Genomic DNA, 27,710 nt, shown 5'->3' with positions numbered 1-27,710 from the left:
GAACCAAAGTTTGAATATGATTATTACCTTGTATTAGAATGATAACCTACTGTAAGAAACAAAGATTTCTTGAGGTTGGATGATCACCTTACAAGATTGGAAGTGAGCTAGCAAACTTGAAAGTATTCTTGATTTTATGAAACTAGAACTTTTGGAATTTATGAAGAACACTTAGAACTTGAAGATAGAACTTGAGAGAGATCAATTAGATGAAGAAAATTGAAGAATGAAAGTGTTTGTAGGTGTTTTTGGTCGTTGGTGTATGGATTAGATATAAAGGATATGTAATTTTGTTTTCATGTAAATAAGTCATGAATGATTACTCATATTTTTGTAATTTTATGAGATATTTCATGCTAGTTGCCAAATGATGGTTCTCACATGTGTTAGGTGACTCACATGGGCTGCTAAGAGCTGATCATTGAAGTGTATATACCAATAGTACATACATCTAAAAGCTGTGTATTGTACGAGTACGAATACGGGTGCATACGAGTAGAATTGTTGATGAAACTGAACGAGGATGTAATTGTAAGCATTTTTGTTAAGTAGAAGTATTTTGATAAGTGTATTGAAGTCTTTCAAAAGTGTATAAATACATATTAAAACACTACATGTATATACATTTTAACTGAGTCGTTAAGTCATCGTTAGTCGTTACATGTAAGTGTTGTTTTGAAACCTTTAGGTTAATGATCTTGTTAAATGTTGTTAACCCAATGTTTATAATATCAAATGAGATTTTAAATTATTATATTATCATGATATTATCATGTATGAATATCTCTTAATATGATATATATACATTAAATGTCTTTACAACGATAATCGTTACATATATGTCTCGTTTAAAAATCATTAAGTTAGTAGTCTTGTTTTTACATATGTAGTTCATTGTTAATATACTTAATGATATGTTTACTTATCATAGTATCATGTTAACTATATATATATATATATCCATATATATGTCATCATATAGTTTTTACAAGTTTTAACGTTCGTGAATCACCGGTCAACTTGGGTGGTCAATTGTCTATATGAAACATATTTCAATTAATCAAGTCTTAACAAGTTTGATTGCTTAACATGTTGGAAACATTTAATCATGTAAATATCAATCTCAATTAATATATATAAACATGGAAAAGTTCGGGTCACTACAGTACCTACCCGTTAAATAAATTTTGTCCCGAAATTTTAAGCTGTTGAAGGTGTTGACGAATCTTCTGGAAATAGATGCGGGTATTTCTTCTTCATCTGATCTTCACGCTCCCAGGTGAACTCGGGTCCTCTACGAGCATTCCATCGAACCTTAACAATTGGTATCTTGTTTTGCTTAAGTCTTTTAACCTCACTATCCATTATTTCGACGGGTTCTTCGATGAATTGAAGTTTTTCGTTGATTTGGATTTCATCTAATGGAATAGTGAGATCTTCTTTAGCAAAACATTTCTTTAAATTCGAGACGTGGAAAGTGTTATGTACAGCCGCGAGTTGTTGAGGTAACTCTAGTCGGTAAGCTACTGGTCCGACACGATCAATAATCTTGAATGGTCCAATATACCTTGGATTTAATTTCCCTCGTTTACCAAATCGAACAACGCCTTTCCAAGGTGCAACTTTAAGCATGACCATCTCTCCAATTTCAAATTCTATATCTTTTCTTTTAATGTCAGCGTAGCTCTTTTGTCGACTTTGGGCGGTTTTCAACCGTTGTTGAATTTGGATGATCTTCTCTGTAGTTTCTTGTATAATCTCCGGACCCGTAATCTGTCTATCCCCCACTTCACTCCAACAAATCGGAGACCTGCACTTTCTACCATAAAGTGCTTCAAACGGCGCCATCTCAATGCTTGAATGGTAGCTGTTGTTGTAGAAAAATTCTGCTAACGGTAGATGTCGATCCCAACTGTTTCCGAAATCAATAACACATGCTCGTAGCATATCTTCAAGCGTTTGTATCGTCCTTTCGCTCTGCCCATCAGTTTGTGGATGATAGGCAGTACTCATGTCTAGACGAGTTCCTAATGCTTGCTGTAATGTCTGCCAGAATCTTGAAATAAATCTGCCATCCCTATCAGAGATAATAGAGATTGGTATTCCATGTCTGGAGATGACTTCCTTCAAATACAGTCGTGCTAACTTCTCCATCTTGTCATCTTCTCTTATTGGCAAGAAGTGTGCTGATTTGGTAAGACGGTCAACTATTACCCAAATAGTATCAAAACCACTTGCAGTCCTTGGCAATTTAGTGATGAAATCCATGGTAATGTTTTCCCATTTCCATTCTGGGATTTCGGGTTGTTGAAGTAGACCTGATGGTTTCTGATGCTCAGCTTTGACCTTAGAACACGTCAAACATTCTCCTACGTATTTAGCAACATCGGCTTTCATACCCGGCCACCAAAAATGTTTCTTGAGATCCTTGTACATCTTCCCCGTTCCAGGATGTATTGAGTATCTGGTTTTATGAGCTTCTCTAAGTACCATTTCTCTCATATCTCCAAATTTTGGTACCCAAATCCTTTCAGCCCTATACCGGGTTCCGTCTTCCCGAATATTAAGATGCTTCTCCGATCCTTTGGGTATTTCATCCTTTAAATTTCCCTCTTTTAAAACTCCTTATTGCGCCTCCTTTATTTGAGTAGTAATGTTATTATGAATCATTATATTCATAGATTTTACTCGAATGGGTTCTCTGTCCTTCCTGCTCAAGGCATCGGCTACCACATTTGCCTTCCCCGGGTGGTAACGAATCTCAAAGTCGTAATCATTCAATAATTCAATCCACCTACGCTGCCTCATATTCAGTTGTTTCTGATTAAATATGTGTTGAAGACTTTTGTGGTCGGTATATATAATACTTTTGACCCCATATAAGTAGTGCCTCCAAGTCTTTAATGCAAAAACAACCGCGCCTAATTCCAAATCATGCGTCGTATAATTTTGTTCGTGAATCTTCAATTGTCTAGACGCATAAGCAATCACCTTCGTTCGTTGCATTAATACACAACCGAGACCTTGCTTTGATGCATCACAATAAATCACAAAATCATCATTCCCTTCAGGCAATGACAATATAGGTGTCGTAGTTAGCTTTTTCTTCAATAACTGAAACGCTTTCTCTTGTTCATCATTCCATTCAAATTTCTTCCCTTTATGCGTTAATGCAGTCAAGGGTTTTGCTATTCTGGAAAAGTCTTGGATGAACCTTCTGTAGTAACCAGCTAGTCCTAAAAACTGGCGTATGTGTTTCGGAGTTTTCGGGGTTTCCCACTTTTCAACAGTTTCTATCTTTGCCGGATCCACCTTAATACCTTCTTTGTTCACTATGTGACCGAGGAATTGAACTTCTTCCAACCAAAATGCACACTTTGAAAACTTAGCGTACAATTCTTCCTTCCTCAATACTTCTAACACCTTTCTCAAATGTTCACCGTGTTCTTGGTCATTCTTTGAGTAAATAAGTATGTCATCAATGAAAACAATGACAAACTTGTCAAGGTATGGTCCACACACTCGGTTCATAAGGTCCATGAACACAGCTGGTGCATTAGTTAAACCAAACGGCATGACCATAAACTCGTAATGACCATAACGTGTTCTGAAAGCAGTCTTTGGAATATCATCTTCTTTCACCCGCATTTGATGATACCCGGAACGTAAGTCAATCTTTGAATAAACAGACGAGCCTTGTAGTTGATCAAATAAGTCATCGATTCTCGGTAGTGGGTAGCGGTTCTTGATGGTAAGTTTGTTCAACTCTCGGTAGTCGATACACAACCTGAATGTACCATCTTTCTTCTTGACAAACAAAACAGGAGCTCCCCACGGTGATGTGCTTGGTCGAATGAAACCACGCTCTAAAAGTTCTTGTAATTGGCTTTGTAGTTCTTTCATCTCGCTGGGTGCGAGTCTGTAAGGAGCACGAGCTATTGGTGCAGCTCCTGGTACAAGATCTATTTGAAATTCAACGGATCGATGTGGGGGTAATCCCGGTAATTCTTTCGGAAATACATCAGGAAATTCTTTTGCGATGGGAACATCATTGATGCTCTTTTCTTCAGTTTGTACTTTCTCGACGTGTGCTAGAACAGCATAGCAACCTTTTCTTATTAGTTTTTGTGCCTTCAAATTACTAATAAGATGTAGCTTCGTGTTGCCCTTTTCTCCGTACACCATTAAGGGTTTTACTTTTTCTCGTATAATGCGAATTGCATTTTTGTAACAAACGATCTCCGCTTTCACTTCTTTCAACCAGTCCATACCGATTATCACATCAAAACTCCCTAACTCTACTGGTATCAAATCAATCTTAAATGTTTCGCTAACCAGTTTAATTTCTCGATTCCGACATATATTATCTGCTGAAATTAATTTACCATTTGCTAATTCGAGTAAAAATTTACTATCCGAAGGCGTCAATGGACAACTTAATTTAGCACAAAAATCTCTACTCATATAGCTTCTATCGGCACCCGAATCAAATAAAACGTAAGCAGATTTATTGTCAATAAGAAACGTACCCGTAACAAGCTCCGGGTCTTCCTGTGCCTCTGCCGCATTAATATTGAAAACTCTTCCACGGCCTTGTCCATTCGTGTTCTCCTGGTTCGGGCAATTTCTAATAATGTGGCCCGGTTTTCCACATTTATAACAAACTACATTGGCATAACTTGCTCCGACACTACTTGCTCCGCCATTACTCGTTCCGACACCATTTGTTCCTTTCGTTCTATTAACCCCTGGTCCGTAGACCTCACACTTCGCCGCGCTATGACCATTTCTTTTACACTTGTTGCAAAATTTGGTGCAGAACCCCGAGTGATTCTTTTCACACCTTTGGCATAGCTGCTTCTGATTGTTATTGTTGTTGCGGTTATTATTGTTGTTGGGATGATTGTTGTAGTTGCTATTGTTGTTGTTGTTGTTGTTGGGCCGTTTGTTGTAGTTGCGATTGATGTTGCGATTGTTGGGATAATTGTTGCGATTATTGTTGTAATTGCTGTTGTTGTTGTATTGGTGATTCTTATCACCGTTTTCCTCCCACTTTCTTTTGACTTGCTTCACATTGGCCTCTTCAGCAGTCTGTTCTTTAATTCTTTCTTCAATTTGGTTCACGAGTTTGTGAGCCATTCTACATGCCTGTTGTATGGAGGCGGGCTCGTGTGAACTTATATCTTCTTGGATTCTTTTCGGTAATCCTTTCACAAACGCGTCGATCTTCTCTTCCTCATCTTCGAATGCTCCCGGACACAATAGGCACAATTCTGTGAATCGTCTTTCGTACGTGGTAATATCAAATCCTTGGGTTCGTAACCCTCTAAGTTCTGTCTTGAGCTTATTGACCTTGGTTCTGGGACGGTACTTCTCGTTCATCAAGTGCTTGAATGCTGACCACGGTAGTGCGTACGCATCGTCTTGTCCCACTTGCTCTAGATAGGTATTCCACCATGTTAACGCAGAACCTGTGAAGGTATGCGTAGCGTACTTTACTTTGTCCTCTTCAGTACACTTACTTATGGCAAACACCGATTCGACCTTCTCGGTCCACCGTTTCAATCCGATCGGTCCTTCGGTTCCATCAAATTCCAAAGGTTTGCAGGCAGTGAATTCTTTGTAGGTGCATCCTACACGATTTCCTGTACTGCTAGATCCAAGGTTATTGTTGGTATGTAGCGCAGCCTGTACTGCGGCTATGTTTGAAGCTAGAAAAGTACGGAATTCCTCTTCATTCATATTCACGGTGTGTCGAGTAGTCGGTGCCATTTCCTTCAAAATAGTTAAATGGAACAAGTTAATCATACAGAATATTAAGAGTAGTTAATAGTATTTCGTAGCATAATATGAACTCATTTATAAAAGCTTTTTCTTCATATTAGCGTTTTATAAGTTTAAATTCGGGTAGTACCTACCCGTTAAGTTCATACTTAGTAGCTAATATACAATTCAACTACTACAATTCTATATGAAAAACTGATTATAATAATATTTCGCGTTCAAACTTTTATACAATATTTTACAAACTTACAATACCGCTTATTTTACATAAAGCATGAAATATAGCACACAATAACTTTGATACAAGATAGTTGTGAAGATAATTCTAGCTAGTACACAAGTCGTTCAGCAAAGGCAATAAAGACACGTAATTCATACGTCCAGAAACAAGTCATGCATTCTGGTTTTACTAGGACTACTTCCCATCCTTGGTCTTGTGCAACATAACCGTTATGGCCATTGATAAGACAGTGTGTTGTAACGTCGTCAAAGGGACGAGGGTTACGTAATGTCCAACAGTCCCGTAATAATCTAAAAACCTCATTTCTTACCCCAATTACCGACTCCGTCACTTGTGGAAACGTTTTGTTTAATAGTTGTAGCCCGATGTTCTTGTTCTCACTTTGGTGAGAAGCGAACATTACTAATCCGTAAGCATAACATGCTTCTTTATGTTGCATGTTAGCCGCTTTTTCTAAATCACGAAGTCCAATATTCGGATATATTGAGTCAAAATAATTTCTTAACCCGTTGCGTGAAATAGCATTTGGGTTCCCCGCAATATATGCGTCAAAGTAAACACATCGTAACTTATGGGTTTCCCAATGTGATATCCCCCATCTTTCAAACGAAAGTCTCTTATAAACCAAGACATTCTTGGAACGTTCTTCGAATGTCTTACAAACTGATCTCGCCTTAAATAGTTGTGCCGAGGAATTCTGGCCGACTCTAGACAAGATTTCATCAATCATGTCTCCGGGTAGGTCTCTTAAAATATTGGGTTGTCTATCCATTTTGTGTTTTTAAACTGTAAAATAGACAAGAGTTAGATTCATAAAAAAATACTTATTAATACAAGCAATTTTTACATATATCATAAAGCATAAGAACACTATATTACATATATTACACTACACGAATACAACTATCTTATTCCGACTCGCTCGTTTCTTCTTCTTCGGTTTTGGTTCGTTTTGCCAAGTTTCTAGGGATATATGATGTTCCCCTAATACGAGCCGTCGTTGTCCACATTGGTTTAGAAAAACCTGGTGGTTTAGAGGTTCCCGGGTCATTGTTACAACTTAAGGACTTCGGGCGTTGACGATACATATAAAGTTCATCGGGGTTGGAATTAGATTTCTCTATTTTTATGCCCTTTCCCTTATTATTTTCTTTTGCCTTTTTAAATTCAGTTGGGGCAATTTCTATAACATCATCGGAATTCTCGTCGGAATCCGATTCATCGGAGAATTGGTAATCCTCCCAATATTTTGCTTCCTTGGCGGAAACACCATTGACCATAATTAACCTTGGTCGGTTGGTTGAGGATTTTCTTTTACTTAACCGTTTTATTATTTCCCCCACCGGTTCTATTTCTTCATCCGGTTCCGATTCTTCTTCCGGTTCCGACTCTTCTTCCGGTTCCTCTTCGGGAACTTGTGAATCAGTCCACGAATAATTCCAATTTACATTTGACTCTTCATTATTATTAGGTGAGTCAATGGGACTTGTTCTAGAGGTAGACATCTATCACATAATATCAAACGCGTTAAGAGATTAATATATCACATAATATTCACATGTTAAAAATATATAGTTTCCAACAAAATTTGTTAAGCAATCATTTTTCAAGTAAACACGGTCGAAGTCCAGACTCACTAATGCATCCTAACAAACTCGATAAGACACACTAATGCAAAATTCTGGTTCTCTAAGACCAACGCTCGGATACCAACTGAAATGTCCCGTTCTTATTGATTAAAAACGTTCCATATTAATTGATTTCGTTGCGAGGTTTTGACCTCTATATGAGACGTTTTTCAAAGACTGCATTCATTTTTAAAACAAACCATAACCTTTATTTCATAAATAAAGGTTTAAAAAGCTTTACGTAGATTATCAAATAATGATAATCTAAAATATCCTGTTTACACACGACCATTACATAATGGTTTACAATACAAATATGTTACATCGAAATCAGTTTTTTGAATGCAGTTTTTACACAATATCATACAAACATGGACTCCAAATCTTGTCCTTATTTTAGTATGCAACAGCGGAAGCTCTTAATATTCACCTGAGAATAAACATGCTTTAAACGTCAACAAAAATGTTGGTGAGTTATAGGTTTAACCTATATATATCAAATCGTAACAATAGACCACAAGATTTCATATTTCAATACACATCCCATACATAGAGATAAAAATCATTCATATGGTGAACACCTGGTAACCGACATTAACAAGATGCATATATAAGAATATCCCCATCATTCCGGGACACCCTTCGGATATGATATAAATTTCGAAGTACTAAAGCATCCGGTACTTTGGATGGGGTTTGTTAGGCCCAATAGATCTATCTTTAGGATTCGCGTCAATTAGGGTGTCTGTTCCCTAATTCTTAGATTACCAGACTTAATAAAAAGGGGCATATTCGATTTCGATAATTCAACCATAGAATGTAGTTTCACGTACTTGTGTCTATTTTGTAAATCATTTATAAAACCTGCATGTATTCTCATCCCAAAAATATTAGATTTTAAAAGTGGGACTATAACTCACTTTCACAGATTTTTACTTTGTCGGGAAGTAAGACTTGGCCACTGGTTGATTCACGAACCTATAACAATATATACATATATATCAAAGTATGTTCAAAATATATTTACAACACTTTTAATATATTTTGATGTTTTAAGTTTATTAAGTCAGCTGTCCTCGTTAGTAACCTACAACTAGTTGTCCACAGTTAGATGTACAGAAATAAATCGATAAATATTATCTTGAATCAATCCACGACCCAGTGTATACGTATCTCAGTATTGATCACAACTCAAACTATATATATTTTGGAATCAACCTCAACCCTGTATAGCTAACTCCAACATTCACATATAGAGTGTCTATGGTTGTTCCGAAATATATATAGATGTGTCGACATGATAGGTCGAAACATTGTATACGTGTCTATGGTATCTCAAGATTACATAATATACAATACAAGTTGATTAAGTTATGGTTGGAATAGATTTGTTACCAATTTTCACGTAGCTAAAATGAGAAAAATTATCCAATCTTGTTTTACCCATAACTTCTTCATTTTAAATCCGTTTTGAGTGAATCAAATTGCTATGGTTTCATATTGAACTCTATTTTATGAATCTAAACAGAAAAGTATAGGTTTATAGTCGAAAAAATAAGTTACAAGTCGTTTTTGTAAAGGTAGTCATTTCAGTCGAAAGAACGACGTCTAGATGACCATTTTAGAAAACATACTTCCACTTTGAGTTTAATCATAATTTTTGGATATAGTTTCATGTTCATAATAAAAATCATTTTCTCAGAATAACAACTTTAAAATCAAAGTTTATCATAGTTTTTAATTAACTAACCCAAAACAGCCCGCGGTGTTACTACGACGGCGTAAATCCGGTTTTACGGTGTTTTTCGTGTTTCCAGGTTTTAAATCATTAAGTTAGCATATCATATAGATATAGAACATGTGTTTAGTTGATTTTAAAAGTCAAGTTAGAAGGATTAACTTTTGTTTGCGAACAAGTTTAGAATTAACTAAACTATGTTCTAGTGATTACAAGTTTAAACCTTCGAATAAGATAGCTTTATATGTATGAATCGAATGATGTTATGAACATAATTACTACCTTAAGTTCCTTGGATAAACCTACTGGAAAAGAGAAAAATGGATCTAGCTTCAATGGATCCTTGGATGGCTCGAAGTTCTTGAAGCAGAATCATGACACGAAAACAAGTTCAAGTAAGATCATCACTTGAAATAAGATTGTTATAGTTATAGAAATTGAACCAAAGTTTGAATATGATTATTACCTTGTATTAGAATGATAACCTACTGTAAGAAACAAAGATTTCTTGAGGTTGGATGATCACCTTACAAGATTGGAAGTGAGCTAGCAAACTTGAAAGTATTCTTGATTTTATGAAACTAGAACTTTTGGAATTTATGAAGAACACTTAGAACTTGAAGATAGAACTTGAGAGAGATCAATTAGATGAAGAAAATTGAAGAATGAAAGTGTTTGTAGGTGTTTTTGGTCGTTGGTGTATGGATTAGATATAAAGGATATGTAATTTTGTTTTCATGTAAATAAGTCATGAATGATTACTCATATTTTTGTAATTTTATGAGATATTTCATGCTAGTTGCCAAATGATGGTTCCCACATGTGTTAGGTGACTCACATGGGCTGCTAAGAGCTGATCATTGAAGTGTATATACCAATAGTACATACATCTAAAAGCTGTGTATTGTACGAGTACGAATACGGGTGCATACGAGTAGAATTGTTGATGAAACTGAACGAGGATGTAATTGTAAGCATTTTTGTTAAGTAGAAGTATTTTGATAAGTGTATTGAAGTCTTTCAAAAGTGTATAAATACATATTAAAACACTACATGTATATACATTTTAACTGAGTCGTTAAGTCATCGTTAGTCGTTACATGTAAGTGTTGTTTTGAAACCTTTAGGTTAATGATCTTGTTAAATGTTGTTAACCCAATGTTTATAATATCAAATGAGATTTTAAATTATTATATTATCATGATATTATCATGTATGAATATCTCTTAATATGATATATATACATTAAATGTCTTTACAACGATAATCGTTACATATATGTCTCGTTTAAAAATCATTAAGTTAGTAGTCTTGTTTTTACATATGTAGTTCATTGTTAATATACTTAATGATATGTTTACTTATCATAGTATCATGTTAACTATATATATATCCATATATATGTCATCATATAGTTTTTACAAGTTTTAACGTTCGTGAATCACCGGTCAACTTGGGTGGTCAATTGTCTATATGAAACATATTTCAATTAATCAAGTCTTAACAAGTTTGATTGCTTAACATGTTGGAAACATTTAATCATGTAAATATCAATCTCAATTAATATATATAAACATGGAAAAGTTCGGGTCACTACATATTAGCCGTTCAAGCTTCAACCGTAGCTTCCGAATCGGCTTTTTCTCTTAGCGGTCGAATTATTTCGGAAAGAAGGTCAAGACTTACCCTCCAAGCCGTGAAAGTATGCGTAAGTTTGAAGGATTATTTGGACGGAGTAGATAGGATACAAGATCAAACGTCATTAGAATGTCCGTTAGATAATGACGTTGAAGATTTTATAGAGATGGAAGAAATAGAAGCGGGATTATCACCTTCATCAACCGAAGGAAATACCGAGACCGAAGTTGAGAAAGGTGAATATGATCCCATTAACATGGACGAATATATTGCAAATTACCAACGAACATTTGCGGTTGATGACCCCGAATTTGAAGCAAGTGAAGCATATTACGAACGACGAAGGCAAGACGAGTAATGTATAATGGGTGATGGCAATGCCGAAGCTCGATATACTTTGGTCGTAATACATTATCGGGTGATGGTCATGCCGAAGCTCGAATAATGTATTAACTTTTGTATACTTATAGTTGTAACTTGTATCGTTCAAATAAATGTATTGTTATTGTTAATTATATTATCTATAGTGGTTAATCATTTGAATAAAAATGTTGTTAGTTGTTTAAGCGTTATATATTTTGCTTATATTGATTATATTATTGTTGTTCAAAAGTTATAAAAATCGAACCGGTAAAAATTTAACCGGTAAAAATCAAAATCCGACAAAGATCTTAGTCCGAAAAAATCCGGTCGAGATCCGAAAAAAATCCGATTCCGAAAAAAAATCCGAAAAAAACCGACCCCGAGAACCGGATCCGGAACCGGATGCTAAAAAATCCGGTTTTTTTTTGTCCGGTTTTTTTAAATCCGGATCCGGTTTTTGTGCATCTATACGGTAACATACATTCGACGAATGTTAACCTACATTCGACGAAGGGTAACATACAGTAACATACATTCGACGAACGGTAACATACATTCCACGAACGATAACATACATTCGACGAACGGTAACATACATTCCACGAACGATAACATACATTCGACGTCAAATGATAACATACATTCGACGAACGATAACATACATCTAATCACTAAACATTGTTTTTCATTAGTCATTAGTCATTTTTTCATTAATTTTGGTTATCATACATCGGATGTATGATAACCTGCTATCATACATCGGATGTATGATAACCTGCGGATATATGATAACCTACTATCATACACCGGATGTATGATAACCTGCGGATGTATGATAACCTGCTATCATACACCGGATGTATGATAACCTGCTATCACACATCAGATGTATGATAACATGCTGTAAAAGAATATGCACACAATCAAATCAACAATAAAGATTGTTCCTCATTTATAAAACGAATACCAAGACTGATTGCAAATACAACATCTGTTTGAGTTTACTTTACAAACTCCGTATTATGGAGGCATGATTCGCGAAGCTAATATAAAGTTTTTACATGAATGCTCACCATAATGTTTCAGTCGTCATTACAAATTACAACCATTCCATTCATCATGGCATTGAATTCAAGCAGAGGCTTTACTACTAGTTGATAGTCTAGAATCTAGTTCATTTTGACTAAATTGTTGGAATTCGACAACCAAGATCAGATGGACACATAGCTCATTGTTGGTGGTGCGAGGAAACGCGAGTGTGTTGATCGGAAAGACCTCTCATATGTATCAAGATCTGTATCTGCTGCCGTTTGCATTCTGTGGTAGTCATCTTGCATATACGTCAAGGATTCCAGGATTTCCGACACAAAAGGGCTGAATCCTTTCTCCGCCTGTATACTTTATGTTAGTAACAAGAATAACGTTTTCCAGTCTTATTGCAACAAAAAACATATGCTGTTACCTGAGTACAAAGCGAGACAATATCAACAAATCGCGAGAGAACCTTTGGGGGCATTGTTTTTCGGAGGGCCGGTTCAACCATCTCATTCAAGGACTCATTGTCATGAAGCCGGGTTGAAGGCCACTGAACCAGGGAGTTCTTTTCTTTTAGTTGATTTCTGTCGAATAGATTGAAAACCAGATAAAAGAATTTATCAGACACGACATAATTACATAATTTCACAATGCGGAGAGGTAACAATTCTGATGAGTTTTGGTTTTAGTTTTATTTTAAACTGAACAAACCAAATATTAGCTAAAATTGAACATATCAGACGGGTCAAACCGTTTGAAAATTACCTAAAGCCTAATTCTGGTGCATACAACATCATAAAATATTTTATGAGAATTTACAGATTATTAATGGTATCAACAATCATGCTTCTGCAACTAGGATACAAAGAACTGACAACTAATAAAAAGATTTTAACAATAAACAAGAAAGTGTGTGGGTCAACGTGCACTGAAGCCTTTGGGACACCTACTAGTACTTGCCCACATTCAAAGTGTTACCCAACCCGCCCTACTACCCATCTTGCTACCTTAATCAAACATGTCGAAAGATCAAGACGTGTGTTGTACCCGTCAAAAGGCTTTTTTCCAGTCAACAGTTCCAAGATCAGCACTCCAAATGCGTAGATGTCATCCTTCAGGTTACCAGATAGAAGTTGGATGTGTTCAGAAACAATGCCACCACTATCCGTTTCAGAAGCCTAATTAAATTAACATCATAAGGACCTGGTGATGCTTTTAATTAAATGAAGAAAATCATAAACAATCTAAGTGTCTGTTGATTGGATGCACCTTGTTCAGTCTATAACTACATTTATAACATTACACATTTTATCAAGCAAACGAATTTCTGTTGCCTGGATTCAATGCAACACTAATTAAGAAGAAAATTGTATACCAAAACATGAAAAGTAATTATCAAAAGATTTATTAAGTAAAGTGTAGGTAACGTAATATAGAAATCTCCGCCCAATAGAGGTAGCAAGATTGAGTGGGTCAAGCAGGTTGATAAATGCTTCGAAATGGGTTTGGGTTAAAACGAGTCATTAAATATCACATATTAAGAATTTTGCATGCAATACTTGTGCATAATACATTTAAACATCCCCATCAAACACCATATTCAACAATAAATTTTAGAAGAAAAACACAATGTATTGCATAAACAATGATATGCAACGTTAACCTTTTAAGCAAATTTTCAAGTTATACATAACATGCTTCATAAATAATGATATGTTTTGTTAGGTTCAGATAACAATGACTTATATAAAATAAGCAAACAAAAGGTTAGTTTTAGTAATCAAAATTCACCTATGAATTTCTTCAAACACTTTGAGTGCATCAATGTAAAAAAGAAAAAAAATGTCAAATATGACTTACTCTAAACTCAAGTTATGTTTCTTTATTTCTGAAACTGAATTTGGAGGTGAAATCAGCTTGATCCCATTGACCTGAAATACTTTCAGGATACACTCCCGTTCATCATCAAAATCAATATAAATGTAATTGCGAATGAAAACAAGCGAAAATATATACAAAACCTAATTGTATAAGAACTAATAAGAGCAATGGTAAAGATAATGAAATTGATTGGGATCTATGCTGAATAAATAGCTCCATTTTTGTATGATAGCTGCTAAATGTTCAAAAAACACATTAGTTTTGATAACGATACTAGTAGTAATTGAAAAAAAATTGTAACATTGAGGTTTGTTACCTGAATGAACTACATCGTCGCTCGCTAGATAAATCTTGCTTTATATTTTCAGTTGAAATTCGCCCTTTTTCGAGAAATGGTGAATATTCTGCATTCGATCGATGATCTTGATTATCTTGAAGATGTTTTGCGGTCCAATTTTGGTTTTGAACCCTAAACTTTGATTTATTGAATGAATCTTCGGATGAACCCTAGATGTTCACGATATACTCCTACGCATATCAGTATTTGTTTACATTCAGTTTTTATTGAACTATTGCCAAATTGAAGTAGTAACAGAAGGAAATGGAAGTTGTGTATTACGTTATTTGTATGTAAATAAAAATGACAGAGAAAATAAACCAAGAACCACACTTTTATTAATATTATGTTGCAGCTATAAATAGCCAAAGATAATGCAACATGTGCTGAAAAGTAGCTACACTCTACCACCAATTCAACAAGTAGAAATCGGCTAGTCACAATGCCCACTCTCCTTGATACTCCGTCTAAGAGAAATACTAATTCAACTAGCTAAGAAACAAATAATTAAATCTAGTACCAACACTAAATATTAATTAAAACATAAACTACCTACTGACCAAATTATTTACACCAAAACTACCATGATCATGCACGTTATTATCATACTAATTTGACCAATTAATCAATTAACTCCAACAATCACCACCCTAATTGATTAATCATAGTAATGCATGTTCCTCCTCATCCAAATTAGCTTTCTTCTCACGTTTAGGACATTCATGACGATAGTGACCAAGTTCTCCACACACGTAACATTTCACGCGGCTTTTATCCCGGATCCGTTCACCGCCTTCTCGACTCTTCCCGGACCCCCGACCTTTTTTCCGGTCACGTCCATAGTCATCTCGGTTAGAACTCCCGCCGCTACAATGATTACACCCGTGTATCTTCTCATGACTAGCCAACAACAAACCACCTTGAATGCCCTCCATTCTATCGGTTCCTTTGATTCGTTCTTCATACGCCTTCAACCTTCCAACCGCTTCATCAAATAACATCTCATCCAACACGAAACATTGCTCAATTGAAGCCACAATTTGAAGAAATGACATAGGCATAGAATCAAGTAACCTTTTCACCAAGTCTACCTCTTCAAGCTCATAACCCAGGCTCCTTGCTTTTGAAGTCAAACCGGTTAATTTTGTAGCAAAATCATCAACCGATTCTCCTTCTTTCATCTTCAAACCTTCAAGCTCCCTTTTCAAGGTTGCAAGTCGAGCTGATCTCACTCGATCCACCCCCAAGTAACGGGTCTTTAGACCGTCCCATACTTGTTTTTGTAAGACCTGAATAATTGTAGTGTACATGTGTGTATATAAGTTACTCAAGTTTTAGGGTTTTGGTTGCACATAATTAAAAAGAGAAAAGATGCTGAACTGGGAGGTCGCGCACCGCGCGGCTAGGTGGCGCGCCGCGCCATCTTTCTGCAACAGATTCCTTTCTTCTTTTTAAAATAGATATTTTGAGGGCAATTGTGTAATTTCACATTGGAGCCCGAATTTAATACCCTAGATCAGTTTTGGGGAGCTCATTTACTACTCCCACAACAACCTCATCTCCTCCAATTGAATTTTAGTGAGAGAGTGCAATCCTTGAGAGAGAAAGCTCCATTTAAGGGTGAAAGAGGTTGAATCGGGTCTTGGTGCAAGTTTTAAAGTCGTTCATCTAGTCGATAGCTACGTGGTGATTGTGTTGGTAAGTTATAAAACCCAATTTCTTACTTTAATTGCTTTAAGGATTAGGTTTTGGGCTAGTGATGAACCAAAGACCCATTTTGTTAGTATTTTGGGGATTTTGGGTGATTATGGGTTATGAAGACTCATTGATGACTAACCTAGGGTTTGAATGTGTTAATTGGACTTTTGAGTCTTAAATTTAGTTAGTTGGTGGCTAGAACACTTTTATAATATGTAAATGGGTGTTATTGGGTATGGATGACCTAAATGGGTGTGTTGACTTTGAAATGGGTCAAATGAGTCTTTAATGACCTAAGTGGCCTAGCAAGTATGAAAACGAGTTAGCCTTGTGACCTAAATGTGTTTTAAACCCATCTTGACGAATGATTAGGGTTTTGGTGTGTGTTGACCCAATTTAGGGTTAAGGGTGCAAATGAGTTGAAATTGCACCTTGGGTCAAAATGGCTTAGAATGGTGAAAGGGTTTGGTTGACCGACTTGAGTTTGCCTTTAATGAGGTGTATAATATGATAGGTACATTACTTTGAGGTCTTGCAAGCTCGGGTATCTTTTCACAAGACTTTGAGGTGAGTGGAATAATTATATGTGTAGGTATATAATGTATCTATTTGTTGTAGCGTGAAATGTGTAGTGTCGAGGTGCTAAGACACCATGTTTCACGTGAAGAGTGTAGTATCGAGGTGTTAAGATGCCACTCGGGTGTAGCATCGAGGTGTTAAGATGCCACCTAGGAGTGTAGTGTCGAGGTGTTAAGACACCACTCCGTAAATTAATGAGTGATGCATCGAGGTGTTAAGATGCCACTCGGGGTGATGTGCCGAGGTGTTAAGGTGCCACCCTAGGGGTTAGTGGTGCGAGGTGTTAAATGCCCTAACGGATGTTGTGAACACCGATGGTGTTTTCGCGAGCGCCGTTCCCTTGTACTATTGGTTAACCATGGTTATTTGTGTTGTAAGCATATTATATTATTCGAGTTATATTCATATGTGGTTGTTATGCTAGCTTGTGGTATTGGAGATTTATAGCTTGCTATTGTGACGATAAGCTAAATGTGTATGCTAACGTGTTTGCGGTTTGGTGTGTAAGTGTATGCAAGTAGGTATAATTATATATGTATTCGTATAATTATTGCATTCACTAAGCTTTGCTTACCCTCTCGTTGTTTACTATTTTTATAGGTTCGGTTGTAGACAAGGGTAAGGGCATTATCACGGAATAGAGATTCCCGCTTTGTTGATTAGGGGACGCTTTTTGGAAGTTTAGTTCTTGGAGTTTGACCGAGACTTGGGTAGTTTAATTCCAAACGCCATGCTCGTAGTGTAGTTTGGTACTTAAACTTTTTGGCGATCGAAACTCATATTTTGTATTAAACTCGTAAAACGGCCGAAGTGGGCCCCGCTTTGTAAAATTTATTTTACGTTTGAATTGTGTTAGTTTTACATATTTGAATGTGTGGTTAAAAGCGTGTCGTCTAAAAATGTCGGGAACTAGTCGATCTTTTTCGCATTTTGAGACTTTCCGGACAGACCCGAATGGCGCGCCGCGCGGCCATCCTGGCACGCCGCGCAGTTCACTGTGCAGCAATTTTTTTTTTATTTTGTATTTTTTTCACGTGGTTTGCTCGCGGGTTGGTTTGGGTTGTTACAAGTGGTATCAGAGCATGGTCTAAGGGATTTAGGTGACTTGAGATAGGCGCCTAGACTTAGACTTTTTGTGTGTGCGTTATGCGGGACTTGTAGGACTTTGAGTCGGATCGGGATTGGTTTGTGCATAGGTTTATGTAAACTAATCATGCACTATTCGTTATGTATGTTTAGCGAGTGATAATGCTAAAAACGAACATATATTTCATAGCATTATTCCTCAAGAAAGACAAGCTTTTAGTTGCAATTGTTCTATTTACAAGTGATATTCGTTTGTATAATAAAAGGTGAAGACAAAAGACAGATTCGACGAATTGAAGACGCAAACGACCAAAAAGCTCAAAAGAACAAAAGACAATCAAAAAGGTTCCAATTATTGATAAGAAACGTCTCGAAATTACAAGAGTACAAGATTCAAAACGCAAAGTACAAAATATAAAATTGTACGCAAGGACGTTCGAAAATCCGGAACTGGGACCAGAGTCAACTCTTAACGCTCGACGCAACGGACTAAAAATTACAAGTTAACTATGTATATAAATATAATATAATATATAATTAATTATATTAATTATATATATATTATATATATAATAAAAACCGTCGGCAGAGAAAGACTCCAAGGGTGTGAGCTGTAAATACATTCTCCGCCACTCGCGGAGTTTGAAGAGGTTTTTACCGCGAGTCGCGGAGCCCCAAAAATCGACTCTGGCTATAAAGCAAACCGAATTCTGATCAATTTTCATATTCTATTTCTCTCTTCTCTCATATATACGTAAAATATATATATATATTTTATATTTTAATTTTAATTTTAATTATAATTCTAATAATAAGGGTATGTTAGCGAATGTTGTAAGGGTGTAAGTTGAAATTCTGTCCGTGTAACGCTACGCTATTTTTAATCATTGTAAGTTATGTTCAACCTTTTTACATTAATGTCTCGTAGCTAAGTTATTATTATGCTTATTTAAAACGAAGTAATCATGATGTTAGGATAATTACTAAAATTGGGTAATTGGGCTTTGTACCATAATTGGGGTTTGGACAAAAGAACGACACTTGTGGAAATTAGACTATGGGCTATTAATGGGCTTTATATTTGTTTAACTAAATGAAAATTTGTTAATGTTAATATAAAGATTTACAATTGGGCGTCCTTATAAATTACCATATACACTCAATCGGACACGATGGGCGGGGTATTTATATGTACGAATAATCGTTCATTTAACCGGACACGGGAATGGATTAATATCCACTAGAATAATTAAAACAGGGGTGAAATTACATTCAAGGGTAATTGGTGTAATTGTTAACAAAGTAGTAAAACCTTGGTTTACACGCAGTCGATAACCTGGTGTATTCATTAAACAAAGTATTAAAACCTTGTTACAATTCGAATCCCCAATTAGTTGGAATATTTAACTTCGGGTATAAGAATAATTTGATGAGGACACTCGCACTTTATATTTATGACTGATGGACTGTTATGGACAAAAACCAGACGGACATATTAAATAATCCAGGACAAAGGACAATTAACCCATGGGCATAAAACTAAAATCAACACGTCAAACATCATGATTACGGAAGTTTAAATAAGCATAATTCTTTTATTTCATATTTAATTTCCTTTATTTTATATTTAATTGCACTTCTAATTATCGCATTTTTTATTGTTACTTTTATTTAATCGCACTTTTAATTATCGTACTTTTTAATTATCGCAATTTTATTTTATCGCACTTTTATTATTCGCAATTTCATTATCGTTATTTACTTTACGCTTTAATTTAAGTCTTGTATTTATTTTATATTTTACATTAGGTTTTAACTGCGACTAAAGTCTTAAAATCGACAAACCGGTCATTAAACGGTAAAAACCCCCTTTATAATAATAATATTACTTATATATATATATTTGTATTTTTATAAAAGTAAACTAATATAGCGTTGAGCTTTGTTTAAAGATTTCCCTGTGGAACGAACCGGACTTACTAAAAACTACACTACTGTACGATTAGGTACACTGCCTATAAGTGTTGTAGCAAGGTTTAAGTATATCCATTCTATAAATAAATAAATATCTTGTGTAAAATTGTATCGTATTTAATAGTTTTTCCTAGTAAAATATAAAGCTATTTTATATACACCTCGCATAACATCAAGTTATTTTTGGCGCCGCTGCCGGGGAACTATCTTAAAAGCCGGAAGCGCAACGCTAATATAAAAAAAAAAAAAAAGAAAGATTTTTAGCTTACTTCTATTAAAAATTCGTTTTTGTAAAAATACGTTTTAAAAATTCGAAAATATAAAAAGAAAAACAAAAATATAAGTATTTTTTAAGATTTTGTTAAATATTTAAGTTTTAAAAGTTTCTTTATTTTTATTTTAGTTTATAAAAATATAAGTTTTATTTTAATATCTTTTATTTATTTAAAAATAGAAAACAGAAAATAAAAATAAATAAATAAAGAAAAAACGCGTCGAAGATTTAAATCTGTCAACTGAATTTCTGAACCCCGCGACTCGCGGGGTTTTCTGCATTAATTACCGCGACTCGCGGAGGGTACCTGACACACGGACAGAAGCCCTAATTCAGCATTAATTACGGGTTTTAATTAATTATAATTATTATTTAACCCTAATTATTATTATTATTATTATTAGTTTTATTTTTACTTTTACTTTTTATTTAATTTATGTATTTAGTATTAATTAGTTTTAATTAAATTGTAAAATTAGTAGTTTTATTAAATAAAATAATATAAAAATAATATTTTTATAAAAATTGTACTTTTTACAACTTTTTATATATTTTTATATTTGGTCCCTTTTTAATCATTGTAGCGTAATATTTGTATTTTTAGCTCATATTTAATTTTAAACTTAGTTTTTGCTATAGTTATTTTTACTCCTAGATTTTTAGGCTTTGCCGTAGAATTCCTTAAGTGCTTTTTCTTTAGACTAAGATTTAGGTACTTTAGAATTTTGCGACGCATTTTTAAGTTTTAGTTTCTTTTTAAGTTATTTCCATTTGGGATTTAGTTTTTCCTGTAAGCTTTAATATTTTTAGACCTTTTACTATGTATCAATTATCATTCCAATTAGTAATTTCAATTTGCGATTATAATTTTAAGTTAGTTGTACTAATAAGGTTAGGTTAGTCAAGTATTTTTAAGTTTTTATAAGTTTCTTTTATTTTTCCGTCACCTTTTATTTTTCAACCATTTTTTCTTTTTCGACCTTTTGCGACGAACTCTTTTTCTTTCTTATTTCTCGCTATTCTAGTTTTAGGACATAGATTTTTATTCTACTTCTTATCTAAATTTCTTAAAATTACGAAAATTTATTTTAAGTGGTTAAATTGATAGACATCAAAATTTTCTGGTTCGTAGTAATAGTTGGATTTGTACGTGGACCGGGTTATTGGAGCCAAACAGTCCTCAATTATATTGAGACCAAACGAATCCTGCCCCTCTGCTGCATCTTTTGGCTATTCGAAACGTGGGCAAAATCAGAAAAGTCTATTAATTGGATAACTTATTATAATTTTTCTTTCCTTTTTAAAAACTAATAGGATATTCAGTGAATGCACCGAGCAAGACGTTCATCACCTTTTGTACGTTCACCACCTGTAACTAGATCAAGACATTTAGCAAATATAACCGCCGTTGATTTTTCTTTAGAATCATCATCCAGTCGACCAAGTACTTCAGTTCAAATTTCCGATAATCCATTTTTTGAACCCGACCTCACAATTGAGAATCCGGAGAATATTCAGGAACGGTTCGTAGATCCTGAACCATTAAACTTTCCTCCGGAACCACTAATCAATCAAACAAGTATTATTGAGGAACGAACCATTAAATCAGAATCATCTAGTGATACCGATTCAACAAATTCAATTATGGAGAATCTGGAACCTTTAAGTATGGAAGACCGAATGAGAGCTAAACGCACTGGCCAAGGTCACGCAATTACTCATCCAGACATTAATGCGCCAGATTATGAAATCAAAGGACAAATTCTACACATGGTGACTAATCGATGCCAATTTAGTGGTGCGCCGAAGGAAGATCCAAATGAACATCTACGTACCTTTAATAGGATCTGCACACTATTTAAAATCCGAGAAGTGGAGGATGAACAGATATATCTCATGTTATTTCCCTGGACTTTAAAGGGAGAAGCCAAAGATTGGTTGGAATCGTTACCTGAAGGGGCGATCGATACATAGGACGTTTTAATTGACAAATTTCTTAAACAATTCTTTCCTGCATCTAAAGCCGTAAGACTTCAAGCAGAAATTGTTACGTTCACACAGAAACCAAATGAAACTCTATATGAGGCGTGGACAAGATATGGAAAGTTGTTAAGAGGATGTCCGCAACATGGTTTAGACACCTGTCAAATAGTACAAATATTCTACCAAGGATGCGACATCACTACAAAGAAAGACATAGATATAGCAGCTGGTGGTCTATTATGAAGAAAGCCGAAACTGATGCTTACAAAATTATTGATAACACTGCTTCCCACTCACATGAGTGGCACCAAGAAAAAGATATCATTAGATCATCTAAAGCAGCTAGAGCCGATTCTAGTCATGACTTAGATTCCATTTCCGCAAAGATAGATGCTGTGGAGAGACGAATGGAAAAGATGACTAAAGATATTCACTCAATACGAATTAGTTGTGAGCAGTGTGGAGGACCACATTTGACAAAAGATTGTCTCAGTATTGAATTAACAATGGAACAAAGAGAGAATATTTCATACATAAACCAAAGGCCTGGAAATAATTATCAGAATAATTATCAACCGCCAAGACCAATTTACAATCAAAACCAGAATTATAACCGAAATATTCCATACAACAACCAACAAGGTCCTAGCAATCAACAAGTATCCAATAATACTTATAATCAGCAAAGACCTAATTTTCAAAACAAACCACCACAACAAACCGATGATAAAAAGCCGAATTTAGAAGATATGATGACGAAGCTAGTTGAAACTCAAACGCAGTTTTTCACATCTCAAAAACAAACTAATGAACAAAATGCTCAAGCATTTAGAAATCAACAAGCTTCTATTCAAAATCTGGAACAAGAAGTAAGTAACCTAGCAAGGTTAATAGATGAAAGAAAACCGGGAAGTCTACCAAGCGATACAAATGCTAACCCCCGGAATGAAACAGCTAAAGCTATTACCACAAGAAGTGGTACAACACTTAAACCACCTGAAATACCTGTAACTTCTGATGAAACTATTCCTACTCCACAAGAACCACAACCTGATCAAGATAAGGAAAAAGAACCGGTAGTTGAAAAGGTTAATGAAGATAACACAGTTAAGGATAAACCTTATGTTAAACCATACCAACCACCACTTCCTTACCCGAGTAAAATGAAGAAAGAGAAACTTGAAGCCGAGCAATCCAAATTCTTGGATATGTTTAAACAGATAAATGTAAATCTTCCTTTCATTGATGTGATTTCAGGAATGCCAAGATATGCTAAATTCTTGAAAGATCTAATCTCAAATAGAAAGAAAATGGAAGAACTCTCGGCTGTTACTATGAATGCTAATTGTTCAGCAGTGCTGTTGAATAAGATACCAGAAAAATTATCTGATCCAGGAAGTTTCACAATTCCATGTTTTCTGGGTAGTCTTAGTTCAATAGAAGCATTGGCAGACTTAGGTGCTAGTATAAATTTAATGCCGTATTCACTATACGCTAAACTAGACCTTGGAGAATTGAAACCAACCAGAATAAGCATACAACTAGCCGATAGATCAATAAAATATCCTAGAGGGATAATGGAGAACATGCTAGTTAAAGTTGGTACTTTAGTATTTCCAGTAGATTTTGTTGTTCTGGACATGGAAGAAGATTCTCAAGTTCCTCTCATATTAGGAAGACCATTCTTAAACACGGCTAAAGCAATGATAGACGTGTTCGGTAAGAAACTGACCCTAAGTATAGAGGATGAGAGTGTTACCTTTTCAGTTGATAGAGCAATGCAACAACCACAATCTGCAGATGATACATGTTATTATATTCAAACTATAGATGCACATGCAGAATTATTAGAAGAATTTCCAGAATTACAAGGAACAGGAGAATGTTCTTTAGGAGAAGGTAATGAACCAATTGATGAAGCTGAAATGTTAGCTACACTTATAGCTAATGGATATGAACCAACAACAGAAGAAATTCAAATGCTAAAAGAAGAAGACAGATATCGATATAAATCATCGATAGAAGAACCTCCGAAATTAGAGTTAAAGCCACTTACAAACCATTTGGAATACGCTTATTTACATGGTGAATCTGAATTACCTGTAATAATATCGTCTTCTCTTACTGAAAATGAGAAATCACAACTCATTTCTGTGTTGAAAGCTCATAAACCAGCCATTGCATGGAAGATTCATGATATTAAAGGAATAAGTCCTTCGTATTGCACACATAAAATCCTTATGGAAGAAGGTCATAAAACGTATGTGCAACGCCAACGAAGACTAAATCCTAATATGCAAGATGTAGTTAAGAAAGAGATTATTAAACTACTAGATGCAGGTTTAATTTATCCAATTTCTGATAGTCCATGGGTAAGCCCAGTTCAATGCGTACCTAAGAAGGGTGGCATGACTGTCATTACAAATGAGAAAAATGAGCTTATTCCTACTAGGACTGTAACAGGATGGCGTGTATGTATTGATTATAGAAAATTAAATGACGCCACCAGAAAAGATCACTTTCCCTTACCTTTCATTGATCAAATGTTGGAAAGATTAGCCGGAAATAGTTACTATTGTTTTCTAGATGGATTTTCCGGATATTTTCAAATTCCAATAGCACCCGAGGACCAAGAGAAAACCACATTCACGTGCCCTTATGGTACTTTTGCTTACAAACGCATGCCATTTGGACTTTGCAACGCCCCTGCAACCTTTCAAAGGTGCATGATGGCGATTTTTCACGACATGATAGAAGAATGCATGGAAGTATTCATGGATGACTTTTCAGTCTTCGGTGATACATTTAAATCATGTCTAGTTAATCTGGAACGAATGCTAATTAGATGCGAAAAATCAAATCTAGTACTTAATTGGGAGAAATGCCATTTCATGGTTAAAGAAGGCATCGTTCTTGGACATAAAATTTCAAAAGAAGGAATTGAAGTGGATAGAGCTAAAGTAGATGTAATTGCTAAACTTCCACATCCCACCAATGTTAGAGGAGTTAGGAGTTTTCTAGGGCATGCCGGTTTTTACCGACGTTTCATAAAAGATTTTTCTAAAATTGCCACTCCTATGAATAAACTCCTAGAAAAGGATGCTCCATTCATCTTTTCAGATGAGTGTATCAAATCTTTTAATATTCTTAAAGAAAAACTCACTAATGCGCCGATCATGATAACACCAAATTGGAATCTACCATTTGAACTAATGTGCGATGCAAGTGATTTTGCAATGGGAGCCGTTTTAGGACAAAGGATTGAAAAACGATTTCAACCTATATATTATGCTAGTAAGACATTACAAGGAGCACAAAAGAACTATACAACTACTGAAAAAGAACTCCTTGCTATTGTCTTTGCTTTTGACAAATTTCGATCATATCTCGTTCTAGCAAAAACGGTGGTCTATACCGACCATTCTGCTCTTAGATACCTATTTTCAAAACAAGATGCTAAACCAAGATTAATCCGTTGGATCTTACTCTTACAAGAGTTTGATATTGAAATCCGAGATAAAATAGGAGCAGAAAATCTCGCCGCTGATCATCTTTCTCGTATTGAAAACCCTGAGTTAGAAGTTCTAAATGAATCGGCCATACAAGACAACTTTCCTGATGAATATCTATTGAAGATAGATTATAAAGAAATCCCATGGTTTGCAGACTATGAAAACTACTTAGTTTGTGGATTCCTTGAAAAAGGATTATCGTACCAAAGACGAAAGAAATTCTTCAGTGATATAAAACACTATTTCTGGGAAGATCCACATCTGTTTAAAAGTTGTCCTGATGGAATAATACGCCGATGTATATTTGGAGATGAAGCTAGTAAAATTTTAAACCAATGTCACACAGGACCAACAGGAGGGCATTATGGGCCTCAACTAACAGCAAGAAAAGTTTATGAAGCTGGATTCTATTGGCCTACAATTTACAAAGACGCACACCTTCTTTGCAAATCCTGTGATGCATGTCAAAGGGCCGGAAAAATAAGTCAACGTGATGAAATGCCACAAAATGTCATCCAAGTATGTGAAGTATTTGACATTTGGGGTATTGACTTTATGGGTCCATTTCCAAAATCACATAATAATCTATATATACTCGTAGCCATTGATTATGTATCTAAATGGGCGGAAGCACAAGCTCTCCCAACTAACGATGCACGAGTTGTAGTCAACTTTTTAAAACGTCTTTTTGCAAGGTTTGGAACACCGAAAGCTTTAATAAGTGATCGAGGTACTCATTTCTGTAATAATCAACTTGAGAAAATTCTTAAAAGATATGGAGTAACTCATAAAATCTCCACCGCATATCATCCACAAACAAGTGGACAAGTTGAAAATACCAACCGAGCTTTAAAACGTATTCTAGAGAAAACCGTAGGATCAAATCCGAAGGAATGGTCCATTAAATTGGAGGATGCACTCTGGGCTTTTAGAACAGCCTACAAAACTCCAATTGGAACCACACCTTTTAGACTTGTTTATGGAAAAGCATGTCATCTTCCAGTAGAAATTGAACACAAAGCATTTTGGGCTTTGAAGACATGTAATCTTGATTTACATGAAGCCGGACGTCTACGATTAAGTCAACTAAATGAATTAGAAGAATTAAGACATGAAGCATACGAAAATTCGTTAATCTATAAAGAAAGAACGAAGAAATGGCATGATAAAAGAATCAGAAGTTCAAAAGAATTTAAAGAAGGAGACAAAGTTCTTCTTTTCAATTCACGATTCAAGCTATTTCCTGGAAAATTGAAATCAAGATGGTCTGGACCATTCATAGTCAAAAGAGTTTTCCCATACGGAACGATAGAATTAATAAATTCAAATGGGATTGAATTTAAAGTTAATGGTCACAGAGTTAAACATTACATACATGGTCCAATGGAGGTCGACAACGAAGTTAATCACAATTTCTACACCACAGCTAACTAAGTGTGGGGAGAATCAAGTCTTTAAAGGATAATATGTATTTCTGTTAGAGTTAGATTGTCTGTTTTCGTGTAGTTCTCGAAAATGGAACCCGAATGGTCTTTCCCTAGCAGACCCTAAAGAACTAGTCTTCTCCCCCCATTCTGAATTTTTATTTTTTTAGGTTTTTACGAAATGAAGACTGCCTGTGAACTAAACCATGGTCTAATGCTGCACGCTTTGATCACTAAACGTAATAATGACATACTCCCGAGTGAAATAGTATCAGTAATCAGAGAAAGAATGGACGGAGTTAGAAAAGAATCCAGATGTGAAGATAATAAGTTACAATTTGGTAAAGGAAAATCAAAATCCGCAGCGAAAAGAAGAGCACGACACCTAGAACGATGTCACAAATGCAGAAAATGGTCACATGGAGATAAATGTTCAAATAATCAAACCTATTCAAATACCGAATTTGTTACTTTATGCAGAGACGGACCGTTCATATGTTTAGAAGAAAAGACACTGAATGCTCGAGGTTACGCC

General features: G+C 35.2%; 1 protein-coding gene and 1 long non-coding RNA gene across 2 annotated transcripts; both read right to left on the bottom strand.

Moving 5' to 3' along the window:
- Window positions 1-12,320: 12,320 nt before the first annotated feature.
- Window positions 12,321-14,824, bottom strand: LOC139855628 (uncharacterized). The gene is made up of 4 exons (XR_011761499.1): window positions 14,288-14,824; window positions 13,475-13,605; window positions 12,855-13,011; window positions 12,321-12,783 (listed from the first exon to the last, which is right to left on the bottom strand). It is a non-coding gene; the product is annotated as an uncharacterized lncRNA (long non-coding RNA).
- A 483-nt stretch (window positions 14,825-15,307) lies between these two features.
- On the bottom strand, window positions 15,308-15,955 carry LOC139854511 (uncharacterized). Its single transcript, XM_071843811.1, has one exon. The coding sequence runs from the start codon at window positions 15,953-15,955 to the stop codon at window positions 15,308-15,310; it is 648 nt and encodes a 215-aa protein (XP_071699912.1).
- Between the last annotated feature and the right edge of the window lie 11,755 nt (window positions 15,956-27,710).

Source organism: Rutidosis leptorrhynchoides, chromosome 6 (assembly GCF_046630445.1).
Source record: "Rutidosis leptorrhynchoides isolate AG116_Rl617_1_P2 chromosome 6, CSIRO_AGI_Rlap_v1, whole genome shotgun sequence".
Classification (NCBI taxonomy): domain Eukaryota; kingdom Viridiplantae; phylum Streptophyta; class Magnoliopsida; order Asterales; family Asteraceae; genus Rutidosis; species Rutidosis leptorrhynchoides.
Note: the sequence above shows the minus strand (reverse complement) of the source record. Positions and strands in the feature narration are given on the sequence as shown.